Source organism: Petromyzon marinus, chromosome 38 (assembly GCF_048934315.1).
Source record: "Petromyzon marinus isolate PM22_M1 ecotype Great Lakes invasive population chromosome 38, UKy_Petmar_22M1.pri1.0, whole genome shotgun sequence".
Lineage (NCBI taxonomy): Eukaryota > Metazoa > Chordata > Hyperoartia > Petromyzontiformes > Petromyzontidae > Petromyzon > Petromyzon marinus.
Window position 1 is genome coordinate 731,262 of NC_133704.1, and position 18,319 is coordinate 749,580.

General features: G+C 42.8%; 1 protein-coding gene across 6 annotated transcripts in view; it reads right to left on the bottom strand.

Annotated features, from left to right (window-relative positions):
- LOC116950297 (nitric oxide synthase 1) overlaps positions 1-18,319 on the bottom strand; it is a 127,310-nt gene that overhangs the window by 60,493 nt on the left and 48,498 nt on the right. For all 6 annotated transcript variants that reach the window (XM_076072477.1, XM_076072478.1, XM_076072479.1 and 3 more), the window contains exons 15-19: positions 16,270-16,331; positions 11,146-11,292; positions 10,399-10,573; positions 10,073-10,211; positions 6,236-6,314 (exon numbers count right to left, since the gene is read on the bottom strand). In XM_076072477.1, the coding sequence (XP_075928592.1) occupies positions 6,236-6,314; positions 10,073-10,211; positions 10,399-10,573; positions 11,146-11,292; positions 16,270-16,331 (602 nt within the window). The remainder of the gene's footprint in view (positions 1-6,235; positions 6,315-10,072; positions 10,212-10,398; positions 10,574-11,145; positions 11,293-16,269; positions 16,332-18,319) is intronic.

Consider the following 18,319-nt stretch of genomic DNA (forward strand, 5'->3'; position numbering starts at 1 on the left):
AAATAACGTTTGCGTCACGCGCAACGATTGGCTGTTTGCCAGGACTAGTCCATCTATTTTTTGAAAAGAGGAGGGGGGAGACGAAATTTGTTTTATGTATGCTGTCTGAAAGCCACTGTAAGCGTGAACAATCAATCAAGAACTGAAATGATTTATCAAATCTTTCCAATGATTGCTAAGATAGAATCCATCTTCTCGGTTGAAATTGTCTCTGTGTTTGTATATGTGGATAGCCTCATGAACGAATCTCTCATGGAAGCCAGATGGCTTACAAAGAACCTCCGTCTTGGAAAAGTCAATGGCATGTGAGCCTATTGAATTAGAACAATGATCTGCTACGGCCGAGGTGTTGGTCCTACCGTGTTTAAGGTCTGCTTTATGTTCACGAATGCGGTCCGAGATATGGTGTTTGGTTTCTCCAATGTAACTACTACCACAGAGGCAACTTAGTTTGTAGACACCAGGGTATTGTATGTCCGGAATCACATCTTTTACAGACGTAACCACATCACGGATTTTATGTAATGTGTTGAAACGGACCTGGATCTTGTGTTTATTCAAGATTTTGGAGATCTTTTTTGTGATCCCAGCAATGTAGGGTAAAGTGATGGTTTTGAAAGGCTCCTCAAGAGGGTTCTTCTTCATGGTTTGAGTGATAGCTTTGCGGATTGTATAGTCGGAGTAACCATTAGCCCTAAGAGCTTGGTGTACGTGCTTGAGTTCACTGCTTATGTGTTCCTGGTCGGATATGCATTGGGCTCTATGATACAGAGTCTTGATGAGAGAATTCTTCTGTGATGGATGGTGGTGGGAATCCGGTTTCAGATAAGCATCCGTATGGGTAGCTTTCCTGTAGACAGAGTGGCTCATTGAACCATCAGGTCTCTTTTTAATTAGGACATCCAAAAAAGGTATCTTGCCATCTATTTCGACTTCCATGGTAAATCTGATGGCTGGGTGTATGGAATTGATGTGGTCGAAGAATTGGTCTAGAGCAGGCCGGCCATGTGGCCAGATGACAAAAGTGTCATCCACGTACCTCTTCCATAAGGTTGGGCGCAGAGTGGCAGTCTGGATGGCGTCAGTCTCAAATTTCTCCATGAAAATGTTAGCTATAACTGGAGAAAGGGGGGAGCCCATTGGGGTGCCCTCAGTTTGTTTGTAGAAAGTTCCATTCCAAGTGAAGTATGTATTGGTTAAACAGTGTCTCACCAGGGGGGGTACCTCAGTGTTTAGTCCTTGATGAACCAAGTCTTCAATGATTGCAATGGTGTCAGGTACAGGAACCTTGGTGAATAAGGAAACTACATCAAAACTGACAAGCAGGTCGTCTGGGGACAGGGAAATACCCTTGATTGTTGATACCAGGTGAGTAGAATTTTGTACCGCAGAGGTGGTCTTTCCAGTGAAAGGACGCAGGATTTCAGACAAAAAACGAGCTAGTTTGTAGGTGGGGGAGCTGATAGTAGAGACTATGGGACGAAGAGGTGTATCAACTTTATGTATTTTTGGTAAGCCGTATAATCTTGGTGGCCTGGCAGCAGAAGGTTTCAACGAAAACTGTTTAGATTGATCAATTAATGCGGTTGAATCAGAAATTATTTTGTTGGTTTGTGTGACGAGGCTGTTGGTGGGATCTCTTTTTATTTTTGTATAACTACCATCGTCGAGTAATTCTTTAATTTTGTTGTTGTATTCTATTTTATCCATGATAACAGTAGCATTGCCTTTGTCAGCTGAGAGAACTACAATATCATTCCTCTTTTTTAATTTATATAATTCAAAACGCTCATCTTTGCTGAGGTTGCTAGCTGGCATCTTAGCGTTTTTGAGGGTTGCAGCGATTTCAGATCTTGCTACGTCTGCAGCGATGTGACCCAGGCCCCTGAGAGCAATGTCTACTTGGGCAATTATATCATTAACTGGTATGTGTTTAGGTGTGACTGCAAAGTTTAGACCTTTAGCTAAAACGGATTTCAGACCATCGGAAATAGAACTGTTACTGCGATTAATTACGACTTTATTAACGTCTAACTTTTTGGTGTGTGGGTCCGGTCTTTTGTTGAAGAGGAGGTTAAATTTGGAAATCAGGTTTTCCTTACATTTGGTCGACATAGTAGCAGCTGAAGAGGCAGTCATATTGTCTACATGTTCCCAATCCGATGTGGACATTATTGCCGTCAATGATAAGTGTGATTTGTAGAGTGTCTTGTCTAACTGATCTAGTTCTGTGCGTATAAGTCTGTTTTTTTCTGAGATAAGAGCTAAGCTAGTTTTGAAAAGAATTCGTTTCGCATTAGAAGAAGTTACAGTAGCAGAGGTGAGTGTAAATGCGATTGGTATTACCCCAGAGTCGCGGCATCTCTTCAGGAAGGTGAGAGACTCGATCAGCTGAGCTTTCTTATCCCGGAGTTTGTTGAAGGATCTTAAAGTTATGTGAAAACCCTCCCCGTAGAGGCGATTAAATTTTGATTTAAAGCTTTCGTGACTGCAGTAATTCATATTCTTATATTTTGTTGTTTCTCTTCAACGTGACTTTACCGAAAAAACTAAGAATATGAATTACTGCAGTCACGAAAGCTTTAAATCAAAATTTAATCGCCTCTACGGGGAGGGTTTTCACATAACTTTAAGATCCTTCAACAAACTCCGGGATAAGAAAGCTCAGCTGATCGAGTCTCTCACCTTCCTGAAGAGATGCCGCGACTCTGGGGTAATACCAATCGCATTTACACTCACCTCTGCTACTGTAACTTCTTCTAATGCGAAACGAATTCTTTTCAAAACTAGCTTAGCTCTTATCTCAGAAAAAATCAGACTTATACGCACAGAACTAGATCAGTTAGACAAGACACTCTACAAATCACACTTATCATTGACGGCAATAATGTCCACATCGGATTGGGAACATGTAGACAATATGACTGCCTCTTCAGCTGCTACTATGTCGACCAAATGTAAGGAAAACCTGATTTCCAAATTTAACCTCCTCTTCAACAAAAGACCGGACCCACACACCAAAAAGTTAGACGTTAATAAAGTCGTAATTAATCGCAGTAACAGTTCTATTTCCGATGGTCTGAAATCCGTTTTAGCTAAAGGTCTAAACTTTGCAGTCACACCTAAACACATACCAGTTAATGATATAATTGCCCAAGTAGACGTTGCTCTCAGGGGCCTGGGTCACATCGCTGCAGACGTAGCAAGATCTGAAATCGCTGCAACCCTCAAAAACGCTAAGATGCCAGCTAGCAACCTCAGCAAAGATGAGCGTTTTGAATTATATAAATTAAAAAAAAGGAATGATATTGTAGTTCTCTCAGCTGACAAAGGCAATGCTACTGTTATCATGGATAAAATAGAATACAACAACAAAATTAAAGAATTACTCGACGATGGTAGTTATACAAAAATAAAAAGAGATCCCACCAACAGCCTCGTCACACAAACCAACAAAATAATTTCTGATTCAACCGCATTAATTGATCAATCTAAACAGTTTTCGTTGAAACCTTCTGCTGCCAGGCCACCAAGATTATACGGCTTACCAAAAATACATAAAGTTGATACACCTCTTCGTCCCATAGTCTCTACTATCAGCTCCCCCACCTACAAACTAGCTCGTTTTTTGTCTGAAATCCTGCGTCCTTTCACTGGAAAGACCACCTCTGCGGTACAAAATTCTACTCACCTGGTAACAACAATCAAGGGTATTTCCCTGTCCCCAGACGACCTGCTTGTCAGTTTTGATGTAGTTTCCTTATTCACCAAGGTTCCTGTACCTGACACCATTGCAATCATTGAAGACTTGGTTCATCAAGGACTAAACACTGAGGTACCCCCCCTGGTGAGACACTGTTTAACCAATACATACTTCACTTGGAATGGAACTTTCTACAAACAAACTGAGGGCACCCCAATGGGCTCCCCCCTTTCTCCAGTTATAGCTAACATTTTCATGGAGAAATTTGAGACTGACGCCATCCAGACTGCCACTCTGCGCCCAACCTTATGGAAGAGGTACGTGGATGACACTTTTGTCATCTGGCCACATGGCCGGCCTGCTCTAGACCAATTCTTCGACCACATCAATTCCATACACCCAGCCATCAGATTTACCATGGAAGTCGAAATAGATGGCAAGATACCTTTTTTGGATATCCTAATTAAAAAGAGACCTGATGGTTCAATGAGCCACTCTGTCTACAGGAAAGCTACCCATACGGATGCTTATCTGAAACCGGATTCCCACCACCATCCATCACAGAAGAATTCTCTCATCAAGACTCTGTATCATAGAGCCCAATGCATATCCGACCAGGAACACATAAGCAGTGAACTCAAGCACGTACACCAAGCTCTTAGGGCTAATGGTTACTCCGACTATACAATCCGCAAAGCTATCACTCAAACCATGAAGAAGAACCCTCTTGAGGAGCCTTTCAAAACCATCACTTTACCCTACATTGCTGGGATCACAAAAAAGATCTCCAAAATCTTGAATAAACACAAGATCCAGGTCCGTTTCAACACATTACATAAAATCCGTGATCTGGTTCCGTCTGTAAAAGATGTGATTCCGGACATACAATACCCTGGTGTCTACAAACTAAGTTGCCTCTGTGGTAGTAGTTACATTGGAGAAACCAAACGCCATATCTCGGACCGCATTCGTGAACATAAAGCAGACCTTAAACACGGTAGGACCAACACCTCGGCCGTAGCAGATCATTGTTCTAATTCAGTAGGCTCACATGCCATTGACTTTTCCAAGACGGAGGTTCTTTGTAAGCCATCTGGCTTCCATGAGAGATTCGTTCATGAGGCTATCCACATATACAAACACAGAGACAATTTCAACCGAGAAGATGGATTCTATCTTAGCAATCATTGGAAAGATTTGATAAATCATTTCAGTTCTTGATTGATTGTTCACGCTTACAGTGGCTTTCAGACAGCATACATAAAAACAAATTTCGTCTCCCCCCTCCTCTTTTCAAAAAATAGATGGACTAGTCCTGGCAAACAGCCAATCGTTGCGCGTGACGCAAACGTTATTTTTATATATATAAATAAATAAATATGCCGTTTTCAAAATACATTTATGCAAACCGACACACCTGATGATGACCGTTTGAGTTATGGTCGAAACGTCGTGAGAATTTTTTATTGTTTTATATATATTTTGTTATTTTGTTGTTTCTCTTCAACGTGACTTTACCGAAAAAACTAAGAATATTAATTACTGCAGTCACGAAAGCTTTAAATCAAAAAAAAGTAATTACTTACTAACAACTCCTATCATTTTTCATTGCTGGAGGGGTTGCCCCCCCTACCTCAAAATCCTGGCTCCGCCATTGTATTAACTTATCTTTCAGAAGAGACCTGGCCACAAATGATAGCTCAACAAAGCGGCTTATTCTAGATTTCAAGCTTTCGTGACTGCAAGGATTCATACTCTTTGTTTTTTTCGGTAAAGTCACGTAGGTAAAATAAAATTTAAAAAACAACTAAATTAAATCACGACGTTTCGGAGGCAACACAAGCTTCCGTCTTCAGGTGGAACAGTCACAGCAGAATATCTGTGTCAAGTGGCTTATGTCGAAATTTGTTGCAGCAAAATATTCTAAATGCATGTTCTAAATGTGGAGGGAAAAACCAGAGGACCCCGAGAAATTATCCATACCACCACGGGGAGAACGTGCGAACTAGAAAAATACAGATGTCGGGGTCGCAATCGAACCCCTAACCTCCATAACATGAAGGAAGATAACATGAGACAGCTTCCATCTCATCCGGTGCCTGATGTTTGCAACCAGTTAAGATCGTGGTCTGCCCCAACACCAACTTTGCCATTATCATCACCATCCTTTGCAGCCAGTCACCATTTTTGCTGGCCACGTATCCAACGTGCATTAGCCCCCCCTAATAATATCGGGAAATGTGATTCTTAGCAGAATGATGCACGTTGAAATAACTTTAAGCTCATATTCTTGATCATGACTCAGCCCAGGCTTGGCTCTGGATCAAGTGAGCCAGCTCAATGCCATGCTTCACTTGAGCAAGGTCCCAGCCAGGCTCCAGAATTTCATGAGCTGATCCAAGCCATGCCTTAGCCGCTCATTCATCTTTGAAAGCAACTGAATATCTGTTGCCTGAGCTGGGCTGTGTTAGATGCCAAGTCAAAGACTAGGCGAGACTAATAATTTGGCCCTTCGTTTGTGCTGCTGTCGACCTGGATTTACTGCTTTGTAGATTTTCCCGGGATATGAGCGGCGCCGAGGAAATCTTCCGCTTGTGGATCTTAAAGAGAGCTGCATGGCGAGGAGAGGGCAAAGGGTCACAGGCAAGAGGTCATTGAGGCAGGGTCAAGAATAAGGTCTTGGCATGGGATCACCCAACCTGAACTAAATGAATATTTTACCAGTTTAACATTAAGTGAAATGGTGCAAGTTTTTTGCAATACTGTTTAATGCAAAAATGATGCAGCAATATTTAAACCTATTTAGCTCTATTTACTGAGCTACAAAAATGTGGAAATTAAGTTGCATTTGGATCGCATAAATATATAAATGTGTCAATAAAACCCGCCACCACCCGACACAACCAACTAGTAAGGGTTGTCACGTAAACAGAACGTGCCAATTCGTCACTAGTACAGCACACTGGTGTGTTGGAGAGCCAAGCCACAACATTTACAATCCAAGTACGACGTTTCGCTAGTAATTACAACTAGCTTCATCAGGCGACAGCTAGAATTGTGGAAAAGTCCACCTGTTTCGTTCCTTATATAGAGGCGTAGATGTGGTGACCACACTTCTGCGCTCTTGCGCAAAGTGGTGGGGGTTAATGAGTCAACGTACATTATGCATGCACATTATGCAAGCCCTTTGTTCTTATTCTTTGGGTCTTTCGGTAAAGTCACGTAGATAGGTTAAAAGAAAAAAACTATGACGTTTCGATCCTACGACGTTTCTATTCCTGTCCATTTTGTGTATTAAAATATCCGTACCAATGGTAATCCATATTGAAGTATGGTGGCCTGTATAGGCTTGCATTTAAACAATGTATTATTTGATTATTCACTTCCACGCAGCACTAAGTTGGTAGCTATCTGAATGGTGAAAAAAAAATCTTTAAATTTCGATAGATTCCCTAATTAGTCTTGGCCAGTAGTAGCTAGTTTTGCACAAAACTTCAACATTACCAAAATCAATTGAGTGTCCTTGTTGGCACGCATGTTCTGCTACTGCTGACAGTTGTATTTGGGAGTACAGTAAAACCATGGATTGCGAGCATAATTCGTTCCAGAAACGTGTTTGTAATCCAAAGCACTCGTATATCAGTTGTGATCACGTGATGCTCGGCAGACAAAGCATATATGTACTACTCGTATTGCAAGACCTCGCTCGTTTATCAAATTAATATATTTTTTTTAATTGCTCGTCTTGCTAAACACTCGCAGACCAAGCTACTCGCAATCCAAGGTTTTACTGTACAGTGAAACATTGGATTGCGAGCATAATTCGTTCCGGAAACGTGCTCGTAATCCAAAGCACTCGTATATCAATATAATGGAAACCCAGATGATTCGTTCCACGACCCAAAAATACTGTATTCATATAAAAATGATTAATACAAAATACCTTTTTATATTTTTATTATTTTAATCAATATAAAGTAATCAAATTTATTAATTACATTTAATCGTGGCTGGTGTGAGGGAGACGAGAGAGAGGAGGAGGAGGGTTATTGTGTAGGACGACTTTCACATGCAGTACAGTTACGAAAGAACAGTCACTACATTATGAGACCTCCTTTGCCAGTAACAAGATATAGAAATAGGTTTTACCCTTTTAACTGGCACAAAAACTGACACCTTTATTCAAGGCATCATGTTTGCAATAACCACAACACAAGCAGTCAAAATGCAAACAAAAGAGACAACTCTGATAATAATATGCACTGTCCTTGAATTTGATTGGTCCACACCCGAGACGGCTTTTCTTAGAGCCTAGTCTCCACTGGTGTTGGACCAGAAGACGCCAAAAGGCATACAACTCAAAAACAGCGCACTATCAGAGTATTGAGGGCTCGGGGTGAGCATTTACATTATGAGACCTCCTTTGCCAGTTAAAAGGGTAAAACCTATTTCTATATCTTGTTACTGGCAAAGGAGGTCTCATAATGTAAATGCTCACCCCGAGCCCTCAATACTCTGATAGTGCGCTGTTTTTGAGTTGTACGCCTTTTGGCGTCTTCTGGTCCAAGATCAGTGGAGACTAGGCTCTAAGAAAAGCCGTCTCGGGTGTGGACCAATCAAATTCAAGGACAGTGCATATTATTATCAGAGTTGTCTCTTTTGTTTGCATTTTGACTGCTTGTGTTGTGGTTATTGCAAACATGATGCCTTGAATAAAGGTGTCAGTTTTTGTGCCAGTTAAAAGGGTAAAACCTATTTCTATAACAGTCACTACACTTGGACACAAAATAAAAAAATGCTTTACGCACACACACGTGATCACAACACTATACTGTAGTAAACAGCATACGCTCGCACAAATGTTGACTATACGAGTGAGGCACGCCGACTGAGACCGAGCATGGGAGATGATTACCCACAATCCCGCAGCGAGAGAGAGAGAATAACCATTGGCTCAGTTGTGATCACGTGACGCTCGGCAGACAAAGCGTATACTGTACATACTGCTCGTTTTGCAAGACATCGCTCGTTTATCAAATTATGATTTGTTTAAAATTTTTGCTCGTCTTGCAAAACACTCGCAGACCAAGTTACTCGCAATCCAAGTTTTCACTGTATTTTATATTTCTCTGATGTTCTTTTAGTCTCGTGCTGATCATTCGTCCTGTTTGCCCAAAATAGCATTTTCCACAAGTGCAGTTAATCTTGTACACACCTTATGTTGATAGCTTCGGTAAATACATCTTTTGTACAAGATTTTAATTCTGTATTTTATGTACCGTGCCAAATCTGACTCGGATGTTTTGTTTTTCTAAATATCTGGCTAGTTGATCAGTTACTCCCGCAATGTACGGTATTTTGATCGTTTTAGTTACTTGGGCAGTTTGAATGCTCATGTTATTTGATTTGGATTTGGCATTCAATACCCTGTTTGTTTGATGACTAGGCATGAGGTTGCCAAAATTATTGAGAATGGCAAATTGCCATTCTCAATAATTTTGTAGTCACCACATCTACGCCTCTATATAAGGAACGAAACAGGTGAACTTCTTCACAAATCTGGCTGTCGCCTGATGAAGCTAGTTGTAATTACTGGCGAAACGTCGTGCTCAAGATTGTAAATGTTGTTGGCTTGGCTCTCCAACACACCGGTGTGCTGTACTAGTGATGAATTGGCATGCTCTGTTTACGTGACAACCCTTACTAGTTGGCTGTGTCGGGTTTTAACGAGACATTTATATATTTACGCGATCTAACCCAAAAACACCTCTATTGATGATATTGGTCACGAAAGCCTACATGTTAAACTGTTTTCTGGATGAAGGTTACCCCATGCCGTGTTGGTCATGGTATATGTTTGACCATATGTTACTTTGCTGATCAATTCGAGTTGAAATGGGGTGGCACAGGAGCCTGGGACTGGTTATTATATCACCACTAATCTTAGTGATGACCAGAAATAAACCCCAAGTCACTGATTCTAGTGCATCGCGTTACCGACTGCACTACTGCTCCAATGGTAATACTAATGGGCAATTACAGATTTAGAGTCATTTGTATGGCAGGGTGGCAAAGCTGTAGCACTTGTGCCCCACAGCAAGAACATCCTGAGTTATTTGTGTGGAGTTTGTACATTCTCCTCCTGTTCTGCATGGATCTCCTCCAGGTTATCTGGTACACTCTACAGCTAAAAATCAATCAATATAACTGGTATTGGCCAAACATTCCAATGCCGAAAAATTACTTGCAAATTACTCAATTGGAATGACAAACAGCAACATTTCCCCCAACTACAAAATATTGGCGGGACCCTACAAAAAATGTCTCGAGGCTCAGTGAAGCCTTCCTGCCAATGCAGTTCGCAAGCACCTGTGATCAGGTCGGGAGCCTCGCTGGCCGGCACGAGGCGGTAGCGGTCAGGGCGCCATGCACGCTCACTCCGCACCAGAGAATTCGCCACCTTGTCCATGTTCACGTCATCTCCGACGCAGAACACGTCACACGCAGCCTGAAATTCCATTGTGAACATGGGCAACAATTCTGGAATGTATCGCTCTCCGACGTGATTTCAGCTTTACTGCATGTTGTTCGGCATGATATCCAACATTTCACTCCACCTGCTGAGAGCCATTCCAAAAGAAGCTCCCAGCACGATGAGCTTAACGTGACCTGGATTTATGGTGAGAGATCAGCACCTGGAAGACGCGGCGCGCCCAGGTGCGGAATGCTTCCTCCTGCCCCCCCAGCTCGTCTCCTTCCCCTATTCGCAGGATCCTCTCCCCACCAAGGTCTCCCAGCAGCGCATCCACCGCATGGCCAAACGCCGCAAAGTGAGGGTAGGCACGGGAACCCAGCCCAAACACCGAGAACCTGAAGGACACCGGCACCACGGAGACACCATAGAAATATTATGAGCATACCACAATAACCACAATTAATATTCTTTGGGTCTTTCGGTAAAGTCATGTAGATAGTAGCTTCTTCAGGAACTAATACATTAATTTGGTTTGACATCTCATGGCCAATAAACTCATCTCCTACACAGGTGGATAAAATATAGTTCCACCTGTGACTGTGGAGTAGAATACATGGATTACATAATCAACTACTGATCGCCCATCACGACCATTGAACAGCAGCACCAAAACGATCCACCAGCTCATAGCCAGCGATCTTGAATGGCCGAAGAACCCAGACATCGATATACATATATGTAACATTTGCCACTTACAAAAGAGAGCTGCTTATTTCTGAAAAAGCTCTCAACATGTGGAGCAAATCGTCGGACATCAAAACAACATGAGGTGCAATCCAAAAACACACTGGAGTACCATACAGCACAACAACGAACACCCACAAAGCGTTACACGGACCTGATGGTGACTACAAAAAACCCACAAGGATAACCAGGGGTGCGCGCAAACCAACGTGCATGTCACTACCTGACGTTGGCCAAGGGTCCCGCACTCTGCAGCCGCTCCCGCTCACCACTGGCAGCACCACCGCCGGTGCCGCTGCCACTGGTCTCCTGGGAGGAAGGGGGCACGTCTTTCCCTGAGGACACACTGTTAAAGCGAACCTTGTAGCTCCTGGAGGCCAACCCCGAGAGAGAGATGGGAGAAGTGGAGTGGTGATACCGCCGGTGCGAGTTAAGAGACAGGGTTAAAGGTAAGGTAAAGAAAATAGTATGGTTAGAGTTATGGGTTAGAGTTGTAAGAGTTACGATTTATAATTGTGGTCAGAGTTATTGTCGTGGTTGTGGTTCAAGTTGGGATTATAGTCATGGTGAACATGAAGGTTAATAGTGTTTGTGTAAAGGTCATGGTTAGGGTTATGAGCAAGAGTTAGTATCAGTGATGGTTATAGTCATCGTCAGGGTTCGCATGAGAGTTAGGGTTAGTACCCGGGTTAGTGTTAGAGTTTGGGTCAGGGATAAGATATAATTATGGTTTGGGATAATGTTAGGGTTAGTCAGGGTTAAAATCAAGGTGAAGATTAGTGTTAGGGTTTGTGTCAAGAATTAAGTTATTGTTAGCATAAAGTGTTTTGGTTCGGGATATGGTCACGGGTATTGTCAGGGTTAATGTTTTGTTGGGGGTTTGAGTCATGCTTAGAGTTATGGTGTGGTTATGGCCAGATTAATGGATTCGAGGTATTGGTCAGGGTTATATTGTTAGGGTTTCGGCCAGGGTTACGATCAAGGGGAGGGTAAGACAAACAGTTAAACAGAAGCAGCCCCATTGCAGTGGCAGTCACAAGCAGCAGGAGGCCAAAGAAGCAGCAGCGATTTTATTGAAAGATACGATTAAGTTCAAATAATCACACAAGCGACATGTGCGTAAATGTACTTACGCATGTATTTAAACATTTATGTGCGTGCATGTTTACGTATATAAATGAGTGCGTATGTGCAAATGGGTTACACATGTTACACATAAATAGTATAGGTGTATGCGTAATAAACGTGTGTGGTGTGCAGTGAATGCCGCGTGTCATTGCCAGAAGAACAAATTTAAAACAGACGGACACAGTTGTGCGGGCGTGGGGGCCATGGCAGCGTTGGATGGGGAGTGGAGCCAGGACGGGCAGTGGAGCCAGGACGGGCAGCAGCGAGGGAAGGGGTGCAGAGGGGGGGTGGGAAAGAGAAAGCAGAAGGTGATTAGAAGGTGCCTCGGGGTCAGCAAACACAGCACACCACTGCACCACTCACCCCAGATTGGCTTATGCGGTCAGAGAGCCAAACAAAAGATTACATGGCTTTCATGGACCGTGCTGTAGGAAGGGGCGCATGCAGTGTTGGAAGGGTGACGTTGAATGGCAATCGTGACCTTCTTCTGCCCGGTTCTGGGTCACTTCACCCCAACAACATCATCATCTCTCTGTGATAAATAAAACGAGTACCGCTTTGTGGGAAATCAATGGTGGTTGTCTAATAATACTCACCCGTGACATAGGAATGTGGAATTTCCAAAACTCGTTTGGATAAGAGCACTGAAGCCTTGCATTTTGACAAGGGTTACATCTGAAATGTAATCAGTCTGATTACTGATTACACAAGAATGCAGTATTTTTTCGTAATGCCGTATTGGGTATTTTCAATCTGATTACTTGATTTGTCATTATTTCTTTCTTTCATTAAACATGCATTCAGTGGCTTTAACCTGCTAATACCATCCTTTCTTCCGTTTAGTTGTCTTTATAATACTTTTGGAATTTTCGAAATGAAAGAAATCATAAAAAGTAAGACGAAGGTACTCTGCAAACCCACTGGCTATCAACAAAGATTCGTTCATGAAGCCATCCAGATATATAGACACACACACAATTTCAACCGAGAAGATGGGTACAAACTGAGCAATCATTGGAAGGACGTTATTAACCAGTTTAAGTCATAACTGCCTGTGATGTTTCCATCCTACCTTCCGATGTTAGCAGTTATTTTCGACTCTCTGATTTACATTAGCAGGTTCACACTAACAAAGCTGCCGTTTACATTGACATGCCAATCTCTTACATTGAAATGCTAATCTCTCTCACTTTAAAATCACTAGCCCCGCCCACGTCGTTTTATGACCATTGGGCTACACCCATTTCAACCTTTAAAACAGCCTGCCTAAGCAGCTTTTCCCCCTCTTTTTCACCTGATGACAATTGCTTGTGTTGCGATCGAAATGTCGTGATATTCTTTTTTAGTCACTTCATTTTTATTATTTTATTGTTCTATCTATGTGACTTTACCGAAAGACCCAAAGAATAGTAATCAACAGATTGTGTGCTGAGTAACTGTTATCTGATTACACACTAAAAGCTGAATAGGGGATTCACTTACGGTAGCCAGATTACATTACTTTCACGGACTACATTACTTTTAGAGCGGTAATCCCCAGCATTAGCGAGAATTCACCATCATAAGAGCTCACCATCACTCGGGGAAAACAACGATTTGCCTTCCATTTTATTCAAAGAATCTATGACATTTTATTCAAGAATCAATTATTTTCCGTCTTGTTTTTACCATCTAATTTTCATTGTTTCTCTTTTCTTTTTCCGTCTTGGTTGTGTTTGTTGGCTGTTGTCAGGGTGCGATTTGATGGGAAATGGGGGAGGGGGATTTCCCAGACTCTGCTTTTACTATCTCAGTGCGGGAGGGATTCATTTATCCCTCCAGGATAAAAGATTTAGAATTTCCAATTCCAGGGTTGAGCCTGGTTAATACTTGAATGGGAAATGCTTTGGGAATAGCAGGTGTTGCAGGATTGGGGCTGGCTGCGAGGTGGCCAGGAGATGGAAGCACAAAAAATAAGTATTTACTCTCTCTGTGCGAAGCTTAAGTGTCCCCCTCCTATGCATAGTGGGTGTTTTTAAGGGTTCTCCTGTTTCTGTCTCCCAATAAGCCAAACTATCAGTGTAGCAGGACCCTCCTGAATACGTCTTGAAAAGAGTCTCAGTGCGGGTTGGTGAAAGCCTTTCTATATTATCTCCCCCACTGGAAATTTGACAAATCACGCCCTGGATGTTGTATCAAAATGATGACTGCTGGATTAGTCCAAAATTAGTTTGCAGTGCTTCTCAACCTTTTTCATTCCACTGCACACTTTCGAGCTTGCTAGACCTATCATAGCACACCAAACCAAAAACTCACTGTGGGCTCGACTGAGTGGGTAGGAAAGCGTTGTAGTCGAGAGAGAATTTACAATCCCTTGATATGACTTGTCTTATCCAAGAACAAGGAAATCAAGTGACACTGCCAAAATCTGTGACAAGCATTTGCCCAACTTCTTGAGTACATTCATGTCTGTGTGAATATCCGTGTCTCTGTGTGACTCCGTGTCTCTCCTTGTCTGTGCATCTCTGTCTTTGTGTGTGTCTCCCTTTATCTGTGTTTCTGTGTGTCCCTGTGTGTATCCATGTCTGTTTGTGTCTTCATGTTTTTGTCTCCGTGTCTTTGTGTGTCTGTCCCGCCTTGTCCGTGCTTCTCTGTGTCTCCGTGTCTGTCTCTGTACCTGTGTGTATGTGTGTGTTCCTGTGCCTGTCCAATTGCACGTGCACGACTAAGGGCGTTGAGAGGGACAAAGGATGGGGTCTAATGGCTGTCTGCTGGACTGTGCTGCGAACAATTGAGAGGGGAGGCAGGCAGTGGGGGCTTGAGGTTCTTTCCTTTCCGATAAAATATTCACTCATTATTCATGAACTTGCTATTTGCTATTTTGGCTATCCGTGAATCACATCTGGAACTCTACCTGACTGCACCGCAAGAGAGGAATAAAGTGATGCGATAAAGCGATCAGAGAGAATGTGATGCGAGAAAGTGATGAGATAAAGTGGTGAGAAAGTGATGAGATAAAGAGATGCGAGAGATAGATAACTTCTTGAAGCTTTCGAAGCATCTGCAGACGTTGCGCATACGAGATTTGTATGCCAATATCTTTATCCGCAAAATTTGCTATTCACGAGCATCTCTGGAACGTATCCGTCGCGAATAATGATTACAAATATACTCCAGCACACCTAAGACTTTGCCGCAGCACACAGATGTGCCGGTTGCGAAGCACTGGACCAGTCTAAACATTAGCCTGTCGTTGTAAAATAATTTTCAGAAAATGAAAAACATCCATTATTACAGGCACAAATTGATGCATATATGATGAGCATTAATAATAAATATTAATCGTTACACCCATAGTTTGAAGTTCACATGGACACTTATAATGCCAGAAGTTAATGATTAATAAAAAGTGAAAGATCTACATTTGGGAATGGTGGGGAATGCGCAGACTGGGTTTGGCAGAGCCAACTAGTCAAGCAGGCACGAGCCCTAGCCCTAACAAACTAGCCAAACATTAGCCGTCTCATGGACCCTTAATGCTTTTGCCACTGATGAGTTCAAGTCAGGCCCCATTCCCACTTTTCGTCAATGTTTCACTTTTGGTGTAAAAGAGCCAGACATCTAAAACACTGAGTTGGTATTTCCGTGGTCACATAATACAGACGGAAGTCTCTCCCCTCCCCCTCGAGGGGCAGGGCTTCCGCCGGCAGTTTTCATTATAGAATTCTGGCACTGGCACAGAGACAGAATATTAATCTCTTCATAACAGTGGACCCTGGCGATGGCCACCGGTGAAAACCAGGCTTAACGTCAAAACGAAAGAAAAGCATTGAACCCAGGTTGCTGCGGTTCATAGTACAGTATGCTAGCCATCACATTGACTTTCTTCTGCATTTGGTATTCATTTTAGGCATGGCTGTACAGAGGGGAGACAGGAATTATGGTGAGCAACGTTGCACTGAGCACTCACAAACACAGCCACTGGAAAAATGAGCAAATTGATTAATGAGTTACAAATAACTTGGCTATGAAAGGCCAATGTGATGACATCACACACGATGCGCACGCTCGCCTCTACTTGAAATAATTACGTATGATGCTAACTCGTGATGTCACTCGTGATATTACTGCAAATGAAAAACCTCTGATAACAACCGCATGTTGGACACATTACATAAGCCATGCATGATATTCTTTTTTGTGTTTTTGTGTCTTCCTGTAATGGCGAGGATGAACTCACTTGGGCTGTTCTTCTGCCGTCGAGTGCTGCTGCAGCATGGCCATCAGGGTGGACGAAAACCTCTGCAAGCAAGACAACGAGACGTTATCCCAGTGCTGAATAACTCTTGGGATTACACATAGCAACATCGCCGCCTACTGCATTTACTTGCACTTGCCATTGATGCTGGAAGGGCCTCCGCTTTAGCGAGCTCTTGACAGTATTTTTTGATTAATGGATATTTTAACCTCCTCTTGTACGCTGAACCAGATGTTTTGAAAGAGGTGGGAGTAACCACACTTTATCCCACCACATGCCAGCTGCCGAACGACTATCTTTGGTTTACCCATTCATATTGCTGGGTGCACAACATTTAAAATTCCTTGGGGATTGAAGCAAATTGTTCATTGTTTCAAATGCCACACCGAGGGAGATCGATCTAGCTACCTATGGATTGCAGGTCCAGCGTGCTATAACCATTGCACTATGACATTAGCCGTTGTGCTTATGTAGTGAGTTCAACTGAGTCGCAGACGTACTCTTTGGAGGCAACACATGTATTTAACACCAACACACGCGGTAACTGCCCCTTAACAGAATAACAACCTACAGTAAAGGAAAAAAGTATTTGATCCCCCGCTGATTTTGTACGTTTGCCCACTGACAAAGAAATGATCAGTCTATAATTTTAATGGTAGGTTTATTTGAATAGTGAGAGACAGAATAACAACAAAAAAATCCAGAAAAACGCATGTCAAAAATTTTATAACTTGATTTGCATTTTAATGAGGGAAATAAGTATTTGACCCCTCTGCAAAACATGACTTAGTACTTGGTGGCAAAACCCTTGTTGGCAATCACAGAGATCAGACGTTTCTTGTAGTTGGCCACCAGGTTTGCACACATCTCAGGAGGGATTTTGTCCCACTCCTCTTTGCAGATCTTCTCCAAGTCATTATGGTTTCGAGGCTGACGTTTGGCAACTCGAACCTTCAGCTCCATCTACATATTTTCTATGGGATTAAGGTCTGGAGACTGGCTAGGCCACTCCAGGACCTTAATGTGCTTCTTCTTGAGCCACTCCTTTGTTGCCTTGGCCGTGTGTTTTTGGGTCATTGTCATGCTGGAATACCCATCCACGATCCATTTTCAATGCCCTGGCTGAGGGAAGGAGGTTCTCACCCAAGATTTGATGGTACATGGCCCCGTCCATCGTCCCTTTGATGCGGTGAAGTTGTCCTGTCCCCTTAGCAGAAAAAAAACTCCCAAAGCATAATGTTTCCACCTCCATGTTTGACGGTGGGGATGGTGTTCTTGGGGTCATAGGCAGCATTCCTCCTCCAAACACGGCGAGTTGAGTTGATGCCAAAGAGCTCCATTTTGGTCTCATCTGACCACAACACTTTCACCCAGTTGTCCTCTGAATCATTCAGATGTTCATTGGCAAACTTAAAACGGGCATGTATATGTGCTTTCTTGAGCAGGGGGACCTTGCGGGCGCTGCAGGATTTCAGTCCTTCACGGCGTAGTGTGCTACCAATTATTTTCTTGGTGACTATGGTCCCAGCTGCCTTGAGATTACTGACAAGATCCTCCCGTGTAGTTATGGGCTGATTCCTCACCGTTCTCATGATCATTGCAACTCCACGAGGTGAGATCTTGCATGGAGCCCCAGGCCAAGGGAAATTGACAGTTCTTTTGTGTTTCTTCCATTTGCGAATAATCGCACCAACTGTTGTCACCTTCTCACCAAGCTGCTTGGCAATGGTCTTGTAGCCCATTCCAGCCTTGTGTAGGTCTACAATCTTGTCCCTGACATCCTTGGAGAGCTCTTTGGTCTTGGCCATGGTGGAGAGTTTGAAATCTGATTGATTGATTGATTGCTTCTGTGGACAGGTGTCTTTTATACAGGTAACAAGCTGAGATCAGGAGCACTCCCTTTAAGAGTGTGCTCCTAATCTCAGCTCGTTACCTGTATAAAAGACACCTGGGAGCCATACATCTTTCTGATTGAGAGGGGGTCAAATACTTATTTCCCTCATTAAAATGCAAATAAATTTATAAAATTTTT